At 40.9% G+C, this 22,394-nt stretch overlaps 1 protein-coding gene across 4 annotated transcripts in view; it reads left to right on the forward strand.

The window, feature by feature from the left end:
- The window catches only part of smurf1 (SMAD specific E3 ubiquitin protein ligase 1), a 149,075-nt gene extending 135,620 nt beyond the window's left edge, over positions 1-13,455 (forward strand). For 3 of the 4 annotated variants that reach the window (XM_068055787.1, XM_068055788.1, XM_068055785.1), the window contains 2 exons: positions 4,598-4,682; positions 5,642-13,455. In XM_068055787.1, coding sequence (XP_067911888.1) covers positions 4,598-4,682; positions 5,642-5,741 — 185 coding nt within the window. In that variant the 3' untranslated portion in view covers positions 5,742-13,455. The remainder of the gene's footprint in view (positions 1-4,597; positions 4,683-5,641) is intronic. The other variant, XM_068055786.1, reaches the window with a different exon arrangement.
- The last annotated feature ends 8,939 nt before the right edge of the window (positions 13,456-22,394 follow it).

A 22,394-nucleotide genomic window follows, 5' to 3' on the forward strand; every position in this document is an offset into this window, starting at 1 on the left:
AGTCTCGTTAATTTGCCATTATTTTTCCAGAAATTTCTGGGCCAGTATTATTTCAGTGGAAGATATTGCCAGAATGCAAAGAATAATTTGGTTGTGCTGGTCGAGGTGTCAAAATGTTCAGTTGGTCAGACATTCATTTTACAAGGTCCTACCAATTTTTAAAAATTCATTAATTCATGAGATGTGGCCAATATTTATTGCCCAGCCCTAATTGCCCTGAAGGTGGTGGTGGTGAGCCACTGCCTTGAACAGCTGCACTCCATGTAGTGAAGGTACTCCCACAGTGCTGTTAGGTAGGGAATTCCAGGATTTTGACCCAGCGACGATGAAGCAGTGATATATTTCCAAGTTGGATGTGTGTGTGACTTGGAGAAAGACTATCACGTGGTGGTGTTCCCATGCACCTGTTACCCTTGTCCTTCTAGGTGGTGAGGTTGTGGATTTAGTAGGTGCTGGCAAAGAAATCTTGGCGAGTTACTGCAATATATCTTGTAGATGGTGCACATTGCAGCCACATTGTGCCGGTGGCGGAAAGAGTGAATACTGTGGTGGATGCTTTGTCCTGGATGGTGTCAAGCTTCTTGAGTGTCATTGGAGCTACACTCATCCAGGCAAGTGAAGGATATTCCATCACGTTCCTGATTTCTGCCTTGTAGTTGGTGGAAAAACTTTGGGGAGTCAGGAGGTGAGTTACTATGTACAGAATACCCAGCCTGTGACCTGCTCTTGCAGCCACTGTATTTATATGGCTGGTCCAGTTACGTTTCTGGTCAATGGTGAGCCCCCAGGATGTTGATAGTGGGGGATTCAGCAATGGCAATACCATTGAATGTCATGCAGAGGTGTTTAGACACTCTCTTGTTGGAGATGGTCATTGCCTGGCATTTGTGTGGCCCAGATGTTACTTGCCACTTAGCAGCCCAATCCTGAATGTTGTTCAGGTTTTGCTGCCTACAGGCACAGGCTGCTTCATTGTCTGAGGAGTTGAAAATGCAACAGAACACCATCAAATCATTAGCAAACATTCCTACTTCTGACCTTATGATGGAGAGAAGGTCATTGATGAAGCAACTGAAGATGGTTGGAGCTAGGGCACTGTCTAGTTTAGTTTAGTTTAGAGATACAGCACTGAAACAGGCCCTTCGGCCCACCGAGTCTGTGCCGACCATCAACCACCCATTTATACTAATCCTACACTAATCCCATATTCCTACCACATCCCCACCTGTCCCTATATTTCCCTACCACCTACCTATACTAGGGGCAATTTCTAATGGCCAATTAACCTATCAACCTGCAAGTCTTTGGCATGTGGGAGGAAACCGGAGCACCCGGAGGAAACCCACGCAGACACAGGGAGAACTTGCAAACTCCACACAGGCAGTACCCAGAATTGAACCCGGGTCGCTAGAGCTGTGAGGCTGCGGTGCTAACCACTGCGCCACTGTGTCCTGAGGAACTCCTGCGCCAGGGTTCTGGGGCTGAGATGATTGGCCTCCAATCAATCACAACCATCTTCCTTTGTGCTAGGTATGACTCCAGTGAGTGAAAATTTTTCCCACTGATTCCCATTGACGTCCATTTACTTGGTCTCCTTCATGCCACACTCAGTCAAATGCTGCCTTAATGTCAAAGGCAGTCACTCTCACCTCGCCTCTGGAACTCTGCTCTTTTGTTCATGTTTGGACCAAGTCTGCCATGATGTCTGGAGCTAAGAGGTCCTGGCGGAACCCAAACTGAGCATCAGTGAGGTTATTGGTGAGTAAGTACCTCTTGATAACACTGTCAACAACCCCTTCCATCTGTTGATGATTGAGAGTAGGCTAATGGAGTTGGAATTGGCCATTTTGGTTTTATCCTGCATTTAGTGGACATGACATACCTGGTCAATTTTCCTCATTGTCGGATAGATGCCAGTGATGTAGCTGTATTGGAATAAAAACAAGAAATGCTGGAACCACTCAGCAGGTCTGGCAACATCTGTGGAAAGAGAAGCAGACTTAAGGTTTCGGGTCAGTGACCCTTCTTCGGAACTGACAAATATTAAAAATGTCACAGGTTATAAGCAAGTGAGGTGGGGGTGGGGCAAGAGATAACAAAGGAGAAGGTGTAGATTGGACAAGGCTACATACCTGACCAAAAGGTCATGGAGCAAAGGCAAACAATATGTTAATGGTGTGTTGAAAGACAAAGCATTAGTACAGAAAAGGTGTTAACGGATTGAATATTGAACAGCAGCAAGTGCAAACATGAAAAAAAACTGTGGGTAAGCAAACTGAACAAACTAAGATGAAATAAAATAAATGCAAAAAAAGGTTGTAAAAATGTAAAAAAGAAAAAACAACTAAAAATGAAGGTAAATTGGGGGGCTGTCATGCTCTGAAATTATTGAACTCAATGTTCAGTCCGGCAGGCTGTAGTGTGCCTAATCGGTAGATGAGATGCTGTTCCTCGAGCTTGCGTTGATGTTCATTGGAACACTGCAGCAATCCCAGGACAGAGATGTGAGCTTGAGAGCAGGGGGGAGTGTTGAAATGGCAAGCAACCGGAAGCTCAGGGTCCTGCTTGCGGACTGAGCTGCACTGGAACAGCTTGGCGAGAGGCACAGTTAATCCTGCAGTACACGTCTTAAGCATTACAGCTGGGATGTTGTCAGGCCCATGACCTTTGCTGTATTTAGTGTACTCAGCCATTTCTTGATGTCATTTGGAGTGAATGGAATTGGCTGAAGACTGGCATTTGTGGGAGCCTCAGGAGGAGGCTGAGATGGATCATCACTTGACACCTCTGGCTGAAGATGGTTACAAATGCGTTAGATTTATCTTTTGTCTTGTCTTTTGTACTCACATGCTGGGCTCTGCCATCATTGCAAATAGGGATGTTCATGGGACTCGCCCTCCCCATAGTTGTTTAATTGTCCACTGCCATTTACAACTGGATGTGGCAGAATTGCAGGCTTCTATTCCAGTATTGGGCATCTTGTACTATTGATATAGAGCTATTGTTACGACCGAGGCGGGAGCAAAACACTGTCAATTCAGTCCCATCATTTCACAGGTTGCAGCATATTATTAAAGTTTCCCACCCATCTGGAAAACAGCCAATTTAAACCCTCTAGTAACCCCCAGAATAAAACAGACGAAACCTTTAGATAGTTTAGTTTAGTTTAGAGATACAGCACTGAAACAGGCCCTTCGGCCCACCGGGTCTGTGCCGACCAAACACCACCTATTTATATTAACCCTACAGTAATCCCATATTCCCTACTACCTACCTACACTAGGGGCAATTTACAATGGCCAATTTACCTATCACCTGCAAGTCTTTGGCGGTGGGAGGAAACCGGAGCACCCGGCGAAAACCCACGCGGTCACGGGAAGAACTTGCAAACTCCGCACAGGCAGCACCCAGAATTGAACCCGGGTCCCTGGAGCTGTGAGGCTGCGGTGCTAACCACTGCGCCACTGTGCCGCCCTGATCACACAATTCAAGTTAACCCTTCAATGTGATCCTGAATACACAAAAAGCAAAGAATCACAAATTGAAAGTGATTTCAATTTCAGAGGACTGAACCCCCATGATAAAGCTGTTACACAGCCTAGTGTAATTTTTGTCCAATGCAAAAATGTTGGTTGAAAAAACCAAACAAGGAGGCAAAACCCAGTCCAATAATGAGCAGTTTATTTACAGTTAATATTACACATCATGAGATGAGGTCTTTGTGGGTTACATTCCTGATGAGTGAGGTATTCTCTTGTGAAAATAATCCAATGCCACTCGAAATTGATGAAATAGTCTGTTAGTAGATAGGCATTCAAAACACTTTTGCTGCAGCAGGCATCAAACAGTTCTTGTAACAATGAGCACAGCAGTAGGTCTACTTGAATTTGAAAACCGACAGTCTCTCAGTCGAAACTTTACTTCAGCAATACAAACAGTCTCTTCAAAGGGTTATTTCCTCCTTAGGCAATTAACTAGGCCTATAGCTCCTTGTAGAATGTTTGCTGAGAGAAATAGACGGCTCTTTTCTTCAGTAGCACGCTTCGCCGGTGAATCTCTCAGAACTGGTTTCAGCTGGTTTTTACACACAGTTAAGTTGAAACGTTATTACCATGTGACCTCTTTCCTGCTGTGGCCTAGGAGTAGGTGCAGCTGGCGCACTGTGCCTCAGAAATCCAAAACTTCTCTCCCTGTCTTAAAGGTACACTGTTTTTAACAGTTTCTTAAAGGCACACTGTTTCAAACAGAGGAGAAAATAAATACAATTATTGGCCAAAAATTAGGTACTGCAATATTTGCTTTTTTCACCAGTCCCGGTGATCCTTTCACTGATGTTCAGTGTTGAGTTTTTAATAGCATATATGATGAAGTAAAATGAGCATCAGGTTTGTCATGAACTATTTTCATGTTGTATCCAGGCTTTAGCTGAGGGTCCTTATTCCTGACACTTAGGTGCAGAGTGTGTAATTTTTCATTTGACTGAAGTTCTTTCACCTTGTGCATTTTAAGCATAAATGTATTCCATTGCCAGTCTTTTACAAAGTTAAAACTGTTCTGTTGCTTGCTGTATGGTTTAACTAGATTTTGTATTTGTAAGGTTCTACAGGTGCTGCAGGCCCAAGGCTTTTTACCATCCATCTGATTGATGCCAACACAGAGAACCTTCCCAAAGCACATACTTGGTGAGTTTCTGTGTTACCAAAGTGACAAGCATTCAAACCGTAGTCATTTATCTGTAACCCTCAAGTCAATAGCTTACAAATTATATCCTTCAACCATAGTTGGGCGGCACAGTGGCGCAGTGGTTAGCACCGCAGTCTCATAGCTCCAGCGACCCGGGTTCGATTCTGGGTACTGCCTGTGCGGAGTTTGCAAGTTCTCCCTGTGACCACGTGGGATTTCGCCGGGTGCTCCGGTTTCCTCCTACAGCCAAAGACTTGCAGGTTGATAGGTAAATTGGCCATTGTAAATTGCCCCTAGTGTAGGTAGGTGGTAGGGATTATGGGATTACTGCAGGGTTAGTATAAATGGGTGGTTGTTGGTCGGCACAGACTCGGTGGGCCGAAGTGCCTGTTTCAGTGCTGTATCTCTAAATAAATAAAATAAATAGTTGATTACTACATAAAATGACTTGACCTGCTTTTCCAACATGCTCAAAAATTATAATGTAACACACTGGAAATGCCTACTTATAGCCTTTGAAAGTTCCTTTGTTTATAAGTTGTACTTAGTGGCAGTTTGTTTATGAAGGTCATAAGTGTACATCAGTGTCTGTAATGAATCATTCCCCAAAAGTAATGGTTTTGAATTGCTGCCCTTAAGCTGTGGCATGATTGTTCAATCAGGGGATCCTAAATTATCCTTTAACATTCTTCCAAACAAATTACAATTAAATGATAATTCAGTGGAATGGTCTATTCAGTGGATTTATTTTCTGATCCAGTGAATAATTATGCCTTTAACTGTGCTCAGCATAACAAGCTAGCAAAAGGCACCCCCACCCCTCTCCAGAACAAACTCTATACCACATTGGGGTTATTTTTCATTGTCTAGATGGACAAGCTAAATCACAGATAAATGTAATCAGCTGTGACCAATAATGTTTCTGTGCATGTTTATTTATTATTCCCTCTCTCTTCAGCTTTAACCGTATAGACATTCCTCCTTATGAGTCCTACGAGAAGCTTTATGAGAAGTTATTGACAGCAGTTGAGGAGACTTGTGGCTTTGCAGTGGAGTGAAGGACATGAATACATGCTTTGAAGCTGTTAGGAACACTACAGAAAGGAAGTTCTATGAGCTTCTTGTTGAGCAGCGCACGGTATGACCAGGAGAACTAACAATTCACTCACATGGTTACTATAACTTACAAGTGACATAATGATGCTGATTGACTCAAGAACAGAAAGGCAGTAGGATTTCTAAAAGAGCAAACTAGGAAGCTCGGAAGTGAAGATACTGTATCTGTAAGACAGAAAAATGGACCTGTTTTAGTTGTATTATACATTTTTAAGTTGTGTGCTTGAAACTTTATTTCAAAAACTTTGCACAGTGAAAGATGACATACTTGCACATTTCATTTCCTTCCCTTCATTCCTTTCCCCTCTTTCTCTGCCCCACCCAAAAAGGTTGTCTAAAGGAGACTTTTCATTCTTCCAAAAGCTGAAACTGGCATTTAGAAATACTGGATGCTAAACTAGAAATAGCTCTGTTTATAGCTACAGTATTCCTTTTTTATCAACTCGTTAGCGCAGGCAGTAGCTATACTTGTAGTGTGTTTTAACTAAATCAGATTATTTTTAACCTATATTTTGTTAAAATAATAATATTCCTCCATAGTATGCTGAGTAATTTTTTAAGAATATTTACAGATATATTTACAAAAAAAACTGAACATTTTGATCTAATGAAATGAAACTTTGAGTACTGTAGTCACATTTTGGCTCTAAAATTAAAATTGTAGCATTAAAATGTTTGTTCTAAGAGTAGTTTGAGCTAAGAAATCCTGTGGGTCTGTGTATTCCTGGAATTCCATTTTATAATGCACACAAAGTAAAATATCAGTTTCACAAAATTTAATTTAAAAAATGTCTATATATGTTGAAATCCAAAGTTTCTTTCAGTACTTGAAAGATTGTTCCATAAATGTCATCTGCAGAGGAGTCCAGTGTTGAAAGAGTTAATGGGGGCGGGGGGAATTCCAGGCACTGTTTATAGCTAAGGTGATTTTCCAAGTCCTTTTTTTGGGGAAATGTGGTTTACCTTTAAATCTGCTTGTAATTTTTTTCACTGTTATGTTCTATGCTAAGGTGGGAACCTACAATGGCAGTCTGTCATGAAATGCTCCAACCTTTTAAGCAAAACTCGAGAAATGTGCCAAGTGCGAAATTGGTTGACTTATTATTAAATTAGTTAACCAGTTAAATCTGTATGAATAGATTAGGCAGATCAGTGGATAAACTTAAGTTATGAAATGTTTGTATGTTGACACTAACATCTATGTTTTAACCATTTGCTGCACCTTTTACAAATGCTGCAAGTTTTTGTCTTTTGTTTCTGGATGTTAAATTTGTACTTTGAAAGAAATTATTTTCAAGTTATTTTTAATCAGAATTTTTTGGAAGCCTAAAAAAAATGAAAATGGGTGTTAACTAAATTGCATTGGTGATGTTGACTAATTTAAAGAGAGTACTGCAGCTTTAAACAGAAACCATTCATGAATTGATGGCAACCATTATTTGTATAAATTCCAGTGGTCTTGTATTTTTTTTAATGAGACAGTATCCTTTTCCTTTGATTTTGTTAAATTCTGTACAATATATTTTAGGCTAAAATTGCGTGACCCTAAACCAAACAAGTTTGATGAGAGCTATGATGTAAATGGCTATAGAAGCAAATTTTTTTTGTATGTTTGGCAACTTATGGAAGTATGACCAATACCATGTCTGTTTTATGCCCAACACTATTTGGCTATGGATTTGAGCAAAATCAAGTCAACACGTTGATACCTTTCCTATATGTCTCTTGATCTCTACTAAAAACCTTTGGTACATGCTCTAAAGATGTTTTCCAAAATGTATTTTAAAGAAGCAGACTTTTGTAATATTGTTTTTATAATTCACGAGTGAACAAGATTTCTTCATTCACCAAAATCATTGCCCTGAATTCAGAAAGATAGTGATGTGTTGAATGAATGAAGCATAAATTCAGAAAGGAAAAATCATATACTGGTTGATACACAGTGAAGATAGAGGCCACGTTTACTCCCTTAAAATCAAGAAGGCATAAAATCAATTTCCTTGTCAGAAACGATGGTTCTATCATCTGCATTATTGAAGCATACCTGAAATCTCATAATCTCAGGTAATAGATATGTGCTAACTGGGTGCATAGGGTTTACAGCGCATTTATATTTAGTAACCCTGCAAAGGGGTTTTAGTTCCAGAGATCACAAATAAAGTAAGTTACAATTTCACAGCTGTGCTTCAGCAAACACAGTTTAAGAATGGTATCTAATTTTGAATGCTTGTCGACTATAATTTTGCTTGTACTGTCGTACTTCAGAAATTACCTTCTCTGTTTTGCTCAGTGTACTTGATTTGTGCAACTTTCATCTGTCAGAGTTTCCCTAATATTTAGGTCTAAACACACATAATTTAAAGTTTACTTTCCAAGCAGTGGTGATTTACCATGGTGTGAATAGGGCTTTCAAGGTTGTTTTGGTAATTGGGGTGTCAAAATACTGTAATATTCTAATATTTAAGCTTTTGAAAACCTACGTCAGGCTTCTTTCTGTTCTCATTTTAGTAGGTCAACAGAAAGAGATCTTGAAACACCCTAATGAGGCATTTTACTTGGCTAAGCAATACTAGAAAACAATGGCATGTGAAATGGTTATTGTGTTCTTTTTAAACAAATTAATTATCTTACTGTAACCTTTTAAATTGGTAAACAGGCAACTATTTGCAGCATTGACCACTTAGCTGTCCATGTTAATTAATTAATGTAATTAATTTTTAGTGCATCCCGAGATACGGATTTTCCAAATTGGACATGTTGAATCACAAATTTCTACTTAGTTTTCCATTTGTATGAAGCTTCAAAAAACAGGAGGACTAAGTGTGATTATTTGATTAAAAAGAAACCATGTAGTCCCAAATCAGAGCTAACATGTCGATATGAATAAAGAATTATTCAGATGCATTTAAATTGATACTGAGTTTCAAGATATTATCACAGTTTTAAATTCAGACTTAATATTTGATCTCTTGAGAAAAGTTTGTTGGCAAATTTTTGGATCTTGTGAAATTGGCATGGTCTGTTTCAAAACTTGTGCTGAAAGCAGTATCCAGTTACATTTACTGCTAACCTTGAAAGCATGTCAAGTCTATTATTACGAAGGGAGGTAACACTACATACATTAAACTGTGGGCCAGGATGGTCAAGGAGCTGGGCTTTCTTTGTGAAATTCAATAATCTTATATATGTTATACAGAAGTGGAATTACATGCTCTTTGCAGAATTGGGACATTGCATATTCTAAATCTACTAATTAACAACACTACAGTTTTCAAATTTCAGGCCCAGAAAACTTGCAGTTTTTTTGCTCTGGACTTTTCCTGCAGAGTGGGAGAGGTATTCCTTACTCAAACTGCATAAAACCCTTTTAACTTGGAAGTTATGGTATCCCTCCACTGTATACACATACAGTTACATTGCAAACCTTGTAGTATATGACTTAAATTTTTCACCTCTTCCCACCCCAAAAAGAACCAAGCCAAGGACAACCGCAGCAACTTCTCTGTTGTAAGCTTTGGAAGAAGACACACTTTCAAGGATGACAGTATTGAAGGATTGTAGTTCTGAAATATTTTAAATCCCATGATGCAAATATTTGTTATGCTTTTACGTTATAAATTCAAATTGCAATTCTGCAGCATAAAGATGAATCCAAGGATTGTGATTCTTCATTCAACTAATAATTGCTATGCGTGCAAGCCACTTACAGAAGCCACAGTGATGATGGAAGACTTGAACATTTGACATGAAAGCACTTTAAAGTTAAACACTAGCATAGTTATCCAGAGCTCCTAAGTAAGTAAATATAAACTATATCTGCAGTACCTCAAATTAACAGTCAGTTAAATACAGGTTTCAGTTCTGTACTTAGGTTGGCATAAAGGAGCAATTTTGGAATTTTTCAGATAAATCAAAAGAAATTGGCTGCAAGAGAAACATTGGTAGGGGGGTGTTGGTGAGGAAAGATGTTTTTTAACCAATAACTTCTAGCTAACTGGTGAATCTAACTACTGCATAACCACAGGGAAGCAAAAGCCTTTTATTAATATGGATTTTATATAGAATGTACAGTATGTTTCAACTTCCAAAAGAAAGAATAGTATGGATTCCATGCAAACTAGAATGTAGTATTTTTGGGTTATGGAAAGAACACAGAGGGCAATTGGAGAACATGATTGCAAGTGGGTTGATTTTAGGTTTCATTTTTTTCCCAAATGTGTGTATGGTAAACTCAGTGGCAGACAGACAGTGCATTTTTTTTTAGATCAAAGATAACATTTATAATTTGGAAAGCTTGGTACTTAATTGTGCATTATGCAATAATTCCAATTAAAGAAAGAAGAACCTGCATTTCTGTAGAGCCTTTTGCAACCTCAGACATCCCAAGGCGCCTTACAACCAATGAAGTACTTGTGAAGTGTTGTCACAGTTGTAGGAAATGAGCCAGTTTGCGCACAGCTAGGTCCCAGAAGCATAATGAAATAAATGTACACATAATCTGCTTTTATGAGGGAAAGGCCATGTTGTGTGACCTGATTCATCCTACTTGTTTTGTGGAGAAGGATGGTGTGGAGTCTATTTTTTGAGATTCTTTTGCTTTAGGGAACCCAACTGTTGGACTTCATCATTTGACAGACTGTAACTGAATAAACCTGAAAAGCAGAATTTATACTCATAGGTGGTGCAGATCAAATACTGACTGTAATGAAAAATGCTTCCAAGGCATTGTTGTAGGGAATTTTAAGTCTATTTGCTAAAACCCCAGATTTGCATAAAAGAAAGGATTGCATGAATCAAAATGAATTTCACTGCTAGGAAAGAAAACCAGGAGAGGAGATATATGTCCTGATATGTGGCTGTTGCTACCAGATATTCCTCTGTTCTAAGAGAAATGCATTTCTGGTTGAACTCGAGTTTTCACTTTAGTTATACTTGCTTTGAAATAGATCTTCACTGTGATGGTGCTGGTACCACTACTGATGCTGAAAAATTAGTAATATAGTATGAGGAGATTATTAGACTTTTGCTTTCAGTAATTATGCAAAAAATGTTAAAAGGCTTGTTTAACAATGTATGTTGGGGCATATTTTGTCAGATATTGTAAAACTAAAATGAATGCTGTATCCCTTTTGTATAATAGTGTACAATGATCTATGGGTTTTAAACATCAAAATCCCTCTCCAGGGTTTGGGGACAGGGGCAGGAGAATGAAGTGTGTTTATTTTTCTTTGAATAATTTGCATAATCTATTTCCAGCTGAAACACTATAAATAATATAACTACAATGCAAAGAGACTGAGTAATTTATCTGTTTATTGTTCTAATATTTTTGCTTCTACTGCAATGTGTGCTTTCTTGGGATTGAGGGGATGAGTTGGAGGAAACTATTCATTGTGGATGTGGACAGTATGGCCTGAGATGAATAACCTTCACTTCTCTCTCCTTTTCCCTTCTGTATGAAGCACAAGACTTAATGTTTCCTTCAGTGAGACAGTTACGGTTGGGATCTTAATCTTAGATATGAACTGAATAATACTGATGTGGTTGGAGTTCCAATGCTGTATCATCTGTAATAGTTCCAGGCTCCATGGGTATAGCAGTCTTTTTGAAAGCAGTCATTGGACATCTCTTCTATATACACACAATTGTTCCGGTGTTAATTTGACTAAAGTGTCAATATTGTTGATGAAAGTAGAATACTGGAACTAAGATAGAGACCCGGTGTGTCTCCCACTAAAATAATTCTGGTGCTGGGAAGATGCTTAAGATGTAATGCAGTCTGGACTGTGACAAATGGCCTTTTACTCCCCTCGTACCCTTTGCTTCTCCCTCTTCCCTGCCTGAAATGAACAAACTATTATCTCGGAACACGAATGGGAATTATCACAGTACATTTCTTTTGTTGAATTTTGGTGTGTAGATTAGACCATCTTCTCCCATTTTATTAAAATATGTTCCTGGCACACCAATATGTCTCTTTAGAAATGCCACAGCATTTATCAGAAAGTAAGGGCCACATGGTGCTAGAAAAAGGGGTGTGGCTTCTCTTTATTGCTTCCCATTTATGAGGAGAAAACTCAAAATAAATAGAAATGGAGCCTTTTAATTGTTTTTTGGGTTAGCAGCCCCTTCCGGAAAGTGTTCTTATCAGTGCTGCCATGGGAAATTGTTGTAAAATTTCTTCAGTTGGTATGTTGTAAAATTTTTTGCTGTACAACTATTAGTGGATTATAATGTACAGTAAACATGTAAAAGTGGAGAAAGACCTGAATATTGTAGCACTGTATTTGAAATATGTGACTTGCTTTTTTCCTCCTTATAGTAATGGTTTGGGATGTAAGTGGATAGTGATTATTTTTGTGAAATAGATATTTTTGGAGTAAAAAAGAGAAAGTGAGGGAAAAACGGAACTCCGATTTCAATAGGTTGCTAAATTGATAAATTAGGACTTTAATATACAGTTATCTTCATCTACATACTTAAGGGGGATGTTTTTACACTCTTCAGTTCAGTTCTTCACCCTCAGTGACTCAAGTTCTCCAGCTACCCAAAGTCTATTGGCTCAGCCAAGAGCTAATAAAATAGGTCACAAATATGCCGGTACATTAATTTCCAGTGCCAGACACAGACAGCTTGAGTGATGTGATGTAAGTAATCAGTGGTGAAAGCCCATTGATGCTAACATTGTTCTGACGCTATTTTTAACCCTGTGGTTGTGCAATGTAGTACACTAACATTGCAAAATCAATATCTCACTGTTAATCTAGGGATATCAGCTTTGACTGCAAAAGTCAAAGAATTTTATTAGACATAGTATGTGTGGATTAAGAAAATCTATTGTGTGTGTGTTTGCTACAGCTACAAAATAACCCCAGAATTTTCTAATTTGTTCCCTAAATTTGTATAGTGACAGGAGTGATACTGCAATAACCGTAGCTTCATAGATTTTGGAAGATGCCATATCAGCCAGCCTTATTTCACTTTCATTTCTTTATTGTAATATTGAAAGTATTTGCGCCATTTCTTATATTGCTTGCAGTGGTTTGACTCTCCTGTCCTTTGCTACAATATACTTTACCTTTGTCATCTAATAAAGACCTGCAGAACTTTACCTGCAAGAGTTAGAGGTTCTACTTTGACTTCTGTGGGGTTTTTTTAAATCAGATTTTGTTTTGGGTGTGAAAATAGCACTCCTGAAGGTGGTAATGCTTTGGTGGTCAAATGTTTCAAAGTTGCTTTGTTCCAGTCATGAAATACACCTAGGCTTCTACTTAAGAGATCTGTCCCTTTTTATTTTTTTTTGAAATAGGCATTCTTTTGCAAATTAAATTGTTTTGACATATATTTATTAACTAGTAACTAATCTGAGAATTATTGCTGTTTTACCTTTTTCAATGTTGCTGCTAAAGTCTTACCTTTGTTAGCACCAGTTTTGTTGTGAACAATGTACAAAACTTTGTTTTAACTGTGAATCAAAGTATTTTTAATTATTGATGGTATTGAATAAGGTATGGACTGAATTTGATGGCTGGTAATTGAGCGGGATGTTGGACTCACCCACATTCGTTTTTGTTACATGCAATAAAATTCAAACTTTAAGCATCTGTGCTGGTTTTGAATGAATCAGTGTGATACTTTCTGCTTTTAAAAACCTGAGCAGCTGAATAAAAATGTCTTAGAATTCGGTAATTTTACAAAAGATTCTAATGAGTTTTATTTTAAACTTTTTTTAAAAATTACATAATTCAGTCTGAAATGAACTTTGCACTGCAATTCATGAGATATGGAAGACTATTCAGCCATTTAAGTTTATTCATCAAGGAAAAAGCCTATTTATTGTTTCCCCATCACAGCATTCAGCTGTTAAATGATCCTAGGGTTTCTCCTCACCCCCACCGCCACCACTGTCATACCTAGAAGTCCATTTCATACATTGATCAACCTTTGTGTAAGTTGGCCTCACTGCCCCTCACCCTACTGTCACAGTTTTAAATATTTGGTTCTTTAGGTATCGGCTGTCTCCCAGTCATATAACTGACATTGGCAGTTTGTAAACATTGCTTCAACGCTGGTCATTAGGAACTTCATGGGACAGATGAACAATAGCTCTCTGAATTAAGTGGTGGCACAGCAACAAATAAGGGTATTGTCATGCAGGCCCCCACCTGGCAAGAATGAGGCACATTAATTTTACCACATGGGCATTAAATTTCAAATTGTTGCTGGGAAGAAGAGAAGGCCTGTTACAAGTGGTTGCCAGGCCCCTGGCTGGAAAGACATTTTTGCAAATTAACACAGTATTTGTAGACAAAGGACCATTCCCTGACCCACCCAATACACAAAGCCAGAAGTGGTTATACCAGTCACATGACTATCCTGCTGGTCAACTTGGGGAGTTTTAAATTGTAGAGACAGTGTTTTAACTGGCAGAAAGCAGAATGCTCATGGACTAAAGAAGACCTTCTGTCTGCCTTTCTGCTCCCATCTCTTTCTCATGGAACTGAAACCCACTGAAGACACATGAACCCCAAGAGAGAAAAGTCTCCTGCAGTGAACAAGGTTTAAGAAGAATACTGGGCCTCAATGAAAGACAGGATCCACCTGCAAACAAGGACTCTACAGTAAGCTGCAAATCCCGTAACAAAAACTCTTCAGAGATTGCCTCAAATCTTTCCACTTTATTTTTCTTCTCTTTTCTGTTTCCATTTGCATGTGCATATCGTGTATGCATGCCAACGTGGGCGCATCGTGTATCTAGGTGTCACCCGAATTAGAGTTTAAGTTGAATAAAATTTCACCACCTTTAAACCTAAGAAAGCCTGTTTGTGCTCATTTCTTTGCGTTATAATTGGAAAGCGGTGAACATGGATTCACCAAGGAGTGATAAATCACTGTGTTTAAAAATAAAACCCTGTTACAGTAAGACCAGGTGAAGGCTGAAAGGGACCTCTAGCCCTCTTTCTCACCTGGTTGTAACAGAAATTTGGGGGCTTGTCTGGGATTGACCCACAGACAAATGAGAAATTGGAAGTGGGAAGCCAAATTGTTCCCAAGCAACAAAGAGCAAGTTTTCATTACAGGCTTTTTTGTTGTTGTGGGTGATTGAATGCTAACATGTCTGCAACTGAAGCTAGCAGCTCCCCAAGCCAGGGTGAAGTAACTTGGGCTAAGTTAAAAGCACAGTCTATGGAAGAGTTGAGGAAAATGGCTGAGCAGTGTGGGATCACTGCACGTGACGAGGCTAGGAAGTCTGAACTCCTAAGACTAGTGGTCAACCATTTTCCCCTTGAATCTGAAGAAGCAGAAACAGGAATAGAAGCAGAATCCAACAGGGTATTGTTAGCAAAGATACAATTGGAACAGAGGAAACTTGAATTTGAGGAAAAAGAGAAAGAGAGTCTTCCAGAAGGAACATAAAGAAAAAGCCTTCCAGATGTAACGTGAAGAAAAAGAACGAGCCTTCCAGAAGGAATGTGAAGAAAATGAAAGGGCAGAGAGAGAGAAAGAAGCTTCCAGAAAGAATGTGAAGCAAGAGAGCTAAGGTGGCTTGAGTTAACTAGGGGGCAACAGAGCAACCCCAGTGAAAGCATAGCCAATATGGAGGAGCTTTATCAGGGCTGGGTATAGAATTGCTAAAACTGCTCAACTAATTCTAACATTCAATGAGGAAGATGTGGAGGTATTTTTTGTGTCTTTTGAGAAACTGGAAAGGCAGCTAAAATGGCCAGCTGAGACCTGGTCTCTTTTATTGCAAAGCAAGCTAACTGGAAAAGCCCATGAGGTTTATTCCCTGTTGTCAGATGAGAATTTATCAAATTATGAACTGACCAAAAATGCTATCCTCGGGGCATATGAATTAGTACCCGAAGCCTATCGCCAAAAGTTTAGAACCCTCAAGAAGCAAGCTAATCAAACTTATCTGGACTTTGAAAGAAGTAAGCAGCTGGCTTTTGACCAGTGGCTGAAGGCTCTTAAAGTGCAGCTCAGCGGGTTCAGAGAGCCCGGCAAGCAGCCGTTCTGGCCGATGAATTTGCTTTAATTTATAAGTCTGCTTCCCAGGGAATAACGTTTCCTAATCACCCACACAAATCCGAAAAGGACAAAGGGTGGGAAGGTGATATCCCTCCACCACCAACGCACAGTGGCAGCAGTGTGTACCATCTATAAGATGCACTGCAGCAATGCACTAAGGCTCCTTAGCACCTTCCAAACCCGCGACCTCTACCAACTAGAAGGACAAGGGCAGCAAATACATGGGAACACCACCACCTGCAAGTTCCCCTCCAAGTCACACACCATCCTGACTTGGAACTATATCACCGTTCCTTCACTGTCGCTGGGTCAAAATCCTGGAACTCCCTTCCTAACAGCACTGTGGGTGTACCTACCCCAAATGGACTGCAGCGGTTCAAGAAGGCAGCTCACCACCACCTTCTCAAGGGCAATTAGGGATGGGCAATAAATGCTGGCCTGGCCAGTGATGCCTACATCCCATGAATGAATTTTTAAAAAACATCCAATACTGGATGAGCAGAAATTTCCTTCAATTAAATATTGGGAAGACCTTCAATCCCTGCCACCAGCACCACTCCCTCGCCACTGACTACATCCCTTTCCCTGGCCAGTGAGGCTGAACCAGACTGATCGCAACCTAGGTCTCATATTTAACCCCTAGATGAGCTTTCAACCACATCATCACACCGTCACTAGGACCGCCTATTTCCACCCTCATAACATTGCCAATCTCAGCTCTTCTACTGAAAGCTCATCTGTGCCTTTGTTATCTCTTGACTATTCTAACCCACTCCTGGCCAGTCCCTCTCATTCTACCCTCTGTAAACTTGAGGTCATCCAAACGTCTGCTGCCTGTGTCCTAACTTACAGAAAATTGTGTTCACCTGTCACCGCTGTTCTCGCTGACCTGCACTGGCTCCCGGTTAAACGGTGCCTCAATTTTAAAATTCCCATTCTTGTTTTCAAATCCCTCCATGGTCTGGCCCATTCCTATTTCTCTAATCTGCTCCAGCTCCACATTCCTTTGAGATATCTATGTTACTCTAATTCTGGTTCCTTGAGCACCCCTGGTTTCAATCACTCCACCATTGATGGTGAGGCTTCAGCTGCCTGGGACCTAAGCTGTGGAATTCCCTCCCTAAAACTCTCTGCCTCTCTACCTTGCTTTCCTCCTTTGAAAAACTCCTTAAAACCTAGCACTGTGATCAGGCTTTTGGTCATCTGCCCAACTATCTCCTTATGTGGTTTGTTGTCCTTTTGTTTCATAATACCTCTGTGAAGTGCCTTGGGACGTTTTATGAAATTAAAGGTGCTATATAAATACAAGCTGTTAATATAGGAGTTTTTAAAGCTCAAAAGCTGGAAAAAAGAACATTTATCTCGCACAGATCTCCAAAAATTCAGGTCCATTAACATTACACCTTGAGTCCCAGCAGTGACATTAATAGTGGATCCCTGCTGCTGTCCACTCTACAGACCTGAGTTGTTCATATTCATGAGTGCTACCGACAGTACAAAGAGAATGGGTGGAACTTTCCCAACTTAGTCCTTGGTCAAATGCCAGGAACATTTGTGGGTCGGGGGCCCACTAACAGCTGGAACAGACTTTGCTAAGGCGCTTTAACTGAGCCACAGCATTAGCATCCTGCCTCCTGGTTCCCAGGGCATTGTGTCCATTGTGTCAAAGGAAGTATTTCTGATTAAAGAGACCACAACATGGGTTAGAATGGTTTACCAACACTTGGATTTTTGAGGCTGCAGCAATTACAAGAATGGAGAGGGGAACTGGAAAGGCTGGTCTCCGGGTCTGTCACTCTTACCTGGAGGTCCTGCTGCAGGAAATGAGGGACTGCAGTGCAGTGAGCTGTCCCAAGGATGTGAGGAAGATGACAGCTTCTTCAACCAAGCAGACGTGGATGGAAGTGGCTGAGGATGTCAGCGGAAGTGTGATCCCTCCACCTGGAGGCAGTGCATCAAGAGGATCCAGGATCTCAGGAGGACATAATAGATGAGTAACATAACACTTTTGGGTGCCAAGCCCCACTGATTTTCCCAGCATTCTCCTGCACAGCATTGCTCAGGACAACACGCCTTGCAGCTCCACTCATTCTCTCCAGGTGCCTCACAAGCCTATCTAAGCAGCCAACACTTATACTCACCCTCAGCCTATTGCCCTCTCGCATCCATCTGTGCCTTAAACTTTCTATAATTCTATGCCTCACATTCACCTTCCACAAATGATTTCCTTCCCTCTCCACATAAGCATTACGAACACACATGCCTCTCGCCAAGATGTGTGCTGTCTTCTCCTGCAAGTAGAGAAAGCAGAGACCCAAGGTGGTAGGGGTGGACCTCCAGTGGCAAGCACCTTGTCGGCCATTGGCAAGGTACGCCCACCTGCTCCACCAGGAAGGAGGTCTTGTTCCAGGAGGCTGTGACTTGCCGTGACAGCCTGAGGCAATGGTGCTCACACATGTCAAGAGTGCTGATCCTGTGTCTGTAAACCCTGTGTTGGGGATCTCACCTCCTTTCCGCTGGATTTCGGTGTCCATCCTCTCTGTCCTATGGAACAAAGAACAAAGAAAATTACAGCACAGGAACAGGCCCTTCGGCCCTCCAAGCCTGCACCGATCCAGATCCTCTATCTAAACATGTCGCGTATTTTCTAAATGGAGGGGCATGGGGCTGAGGAAAAGACTGCTGTTGATGTTGTTTCTCCTCTTGTCCCTCATCAGATGTGCTAGTTGGAGCTGCATAAGCTGTTCCCATGCTGTGGGGAAGGCTGGCAGCAGGGAAGTGCAGCTGAAGGTGAGTGAAGTGCCTTCCAAGAAGTTAGCAATCACCTGTCAAGCGGTGATAGCACTCTCTGGGAGAAGAAGTCCTTTGAACAGCAGCCTCTCAATGGCCATGGCTGGAGCTCTTCAGTTTTACTGATCAAAGTATTCCCAGCTTGACAGTTTCACGGAAGAAACTCTCCCCACTATGCACTCATCTCGGTGATCCTTGTAAGTTGCTGACAGGTCAGGAAATAGGTGCCTTGGCTCTTAAATCCAGAATTGAGCATTAAAACCTTATTTAATTGGCTTTTTAACCATCTTAACTGGTTTCCTAACAAATCCAAAGGGGCTCCCCACTTGCCTTCAAGCTCACCCCTGGGAAACCTGGAAGAGGGGATCCCAACCCAACATCACTTTCAGGGGATTTAACTCACTGCATGTATGCAAATCCATCTCCCCTTGCCTATTAAATTTCCCCCAAATGCATTTGCTATCCACAATATTCCCATTACAGTAAAAGTACTTTAAAATATACTATTGGACACATTACTATGGATACGTTCAATGTAACTAATAGCAGATTTTTTGTGTCTAAAGTAGTCACTTTTTAAATTAATAGGGAAGATTTTCCCTTTTATGCTTCTGATGTAAAGGCTATGCTGCTGGCAGCCCATATGGGGAAATCAAGAACTTTGTCTAATTTCCCAAGTATACAAAGTGGAAAAATCACTTTGTTTTCAAAACTTGCAATAATCCCAACAATAAGCAACTAATACAAAAAATCCAATTGAACTACACTTGATATCTCAATGTTTCAGCATTATTAAGCCTGAAACCACCTAATCAATAAGTAATACCTCTGAAGCTAAAATCATCATGCCCTTCATCCATAGAAAAGTCGCTGGATCTCAAACCTCCAACCTTTGCTGCTTTTTACTCAACACCACTTGCTCTTAGCTTTGTTCATCACATTGCCAACTCTTTTCTGCTCTGGAAAATGCCAGTACCACTCAAAGCATGATAGTAAGTTCAAATACGGCTCGTTGGCAAACTCCACGATAGAGTGCAGTACAGGTGACTGCTGCAGCCACCCAATCAGAGAGCTGCCCTGCAATGATTGTTTGCCGAATGGAGGACGTGAAACTGAAGTCACTTGGAAAATTGGGACTATTTTTATGCAACAATTCCGATTAAGGGATGCCATGGTAAAATGATTAATTTGAAAGAATAGGACAGGGTAGATAGAAGCAAAGTGTTTCCAGTAGTTGAGGGGTCTAGAAAGAGATTTAGAAAAGTGACTCTGCAATTCACTTGTAGGGGCAGTGGTTGAGGCAGAAACTATTTCAATACTCAGGATTTAATTGGATAGGTGTTCGAAGGAAAGGAAGTTGAAGGGGTGTGGGAACAAGTTGGGTAAATGCAATTATAATCAGTTGCTTTTTTTTAATTCATTCATGGGATGTGGGCGTCGCTGGCTAGGCCAGCATTTATTGCCCATCCCTAATTGCCTTTGAGAAGGTGGTGGTGAACTGCCTTCTTGAACCACTGCAGTCCATGTGGGGTAGGTACACCCACAGTGCTGTTCGGAAGGGAGTTCCAGGAATTTGACCCAGTGACAGTGAAGGAATGCCGATATAGTTCCAAGTCAGGATGGTGTGTGACTTGGAGGGGAACTTGCAGGTGGTGGTGTTCCCATGCATTTGCTGCCCTTGTCCTTCCAGTTGGTAGAGGTCGCTGGTTTGAAAGGTGCTGTCTCAGGAGCCTTGGTGTGTTGCTGCAGTGCATCTTGTAGATGGTACACACTGCTGCCACTGTGCGTCGGTGGTGGAGGGAGTGAATGTTTGTGGATGGGGTGCCAATCAAGTGGGCTGCTTTGTCCTGGATGGTGTCGAGCTTCTTGAGTATTGTTGGAGCTGTGCCCATCCAGGCAAGTGGAGAGTATTCCATCACACTCCTGACTTGTTCCTTGTAGTTGGTGGACAGGCTTTGGGGAGTCAGGAGTTGAGTTACTCGCGGCAGGATTCCTAGCCTCTGACCTGCTCTTGTAGCTACGGTATTTATATGGCTACTCCAGTTCAGTTTCTGATAAATGGTAACCCCCTAGGATATTGATAGTGGGGGATTCAACGATCGTAATGCCATTGAATGTCAAGGGGAGATGGTTAGCTTCTCTCTTGTTGGAGATGGTCATTGCCTGGCACTTGTGTGGCGCAAATGTTACTTGCCATTTATCAGCCCAAGCCTGGATGTTGTCCAGGTCTTGTTGCATTTCTACACAGACTGCTTCAGTATCTGAGGAGTCGCGAATGGTGCTGAACATTGTGCAATTATCAGCGAGCATCCCCACTTCTGACCTTATGATGGAAGGAAGCTCATTGATGAAGCAGCTGAAGATGGTTGGGTCTAGGACACTACCCTGAGGAACTCCTGCAGTGATGTCCTGGAGCTGAGATGATGAACCTCCAACAACTACAACCATCTTCCTTTGGGCTTGTGTGGTAGGTAAACACCAACATAGACTGATCAGGCTAAATGGCCTGTGTCTGTGTTCATATTTGTGTTGAAAGGCCAGAGAGGCACATTTGTGCAACTGAAGGGTCTCCTGCAGTTTATGGGCCCCATGTTAGCCACCAGAAGCCCTGAAGGATAAGGTTATACTATCTGTGGGTGAAACTTACCAGTATACTGTGATGGGCTTTGTTCTTTTAGGTGGTTAATCTCCAGCTATGTTGGAGATCTTAATTCTTGGCACTTGCCAACCTGCACCTAAGCTCTTTAGACTTGTGTGACTTAAGTGGTGTGAATCCTACAGTTAGAGCGAGTGCACACAATATTGTTCAACTGGAGGCCTATTATTTGAGCTTGAGTTTTTGTTTCATTTTTTCATGGGATGTGGGTGTCGCTAGCAAGGCCAGCATTTGTTGCCCATCCCTAATTGCCCTTGATAACTAGTTTAAACTAGTTTGGCAGGGTTTGGGAACCTGAGGGCAGTTTCAGATAGGCCACATTCAGGGCAGGGAACGGGAGACAGAAAATTAGCGAGTGACTCTGAAAGACAGAAAAAGCAAAGGCTAATAATTGTGCAGCACAGAAATTTGGCAGTGTTAAAAGGTATTTATTTAAATACAAGGAATATAGCAAATAAAGCTGATGAGTTGAGGGCACAGATAGACACATGGCAGCATGACATAATTACTGTAATGGAAACTTGGCTTAAAGAAGGGCAAAAATGGCAGCTCAACATCCCTGGATATAGAGTTTTCAGGCGAGATGGAGAGGGGTATAAAAAAAGGGGGGGGGGGTAGAATTATTGGTTAAGGAATCAATAACAGCTGTGAGGAGGGATGTTATGCTAAATGAATCATCAAATGAGGCCATATGGGTTGAGCTCAGAAATAAAAAAGGGGCAGCCACACTACTAGGAGTGTACTATAGACCCCCAGATACTGAGAGAAAGATAGAAGAACAAATATGTAGGCAAATTTCTGAGTGCAAAAACTATAGGGCAATAATAGTTGGGGATTTCAACTACCCTAATATCAACTGGGATACAAACAGTGTGAAGAGCACAGAGGGCACAAAATCTTTGAACTGCATTCAGGAGAACTTTTTTAACTAGCACGTAACAAGCGCAACGAGAGGGGGTGCAATTCTAGATTTAGTCTTTAGTAATGAAGCTGGGCAAGTGACCATAATACAGTTAGTTTTAGCATAATCATGGAAAAGGACAAAGATAAAACAGGAATAAAAGTTCTTAATTGGGGGAAGGCAAATTTTACGAAACTGAAAGGTGATTTGGCGAAA

This window comes from Heterodontus francisci, chromosome 24, assembly GCF_036365525.1.
Source record: "Heterodontus francisci isolate sHetFra1 chromosome 24, sHetFra1.hap1, whole genome shotgun sequence".
Classification (NCBI taxonomy): domain Eukaryota; kingdom Metazoa; phylum Chordata; class Chondrichthyes; order Heterodontiformes; family Heterodontidae; genus Heterodontus; species Heterodontus francisci.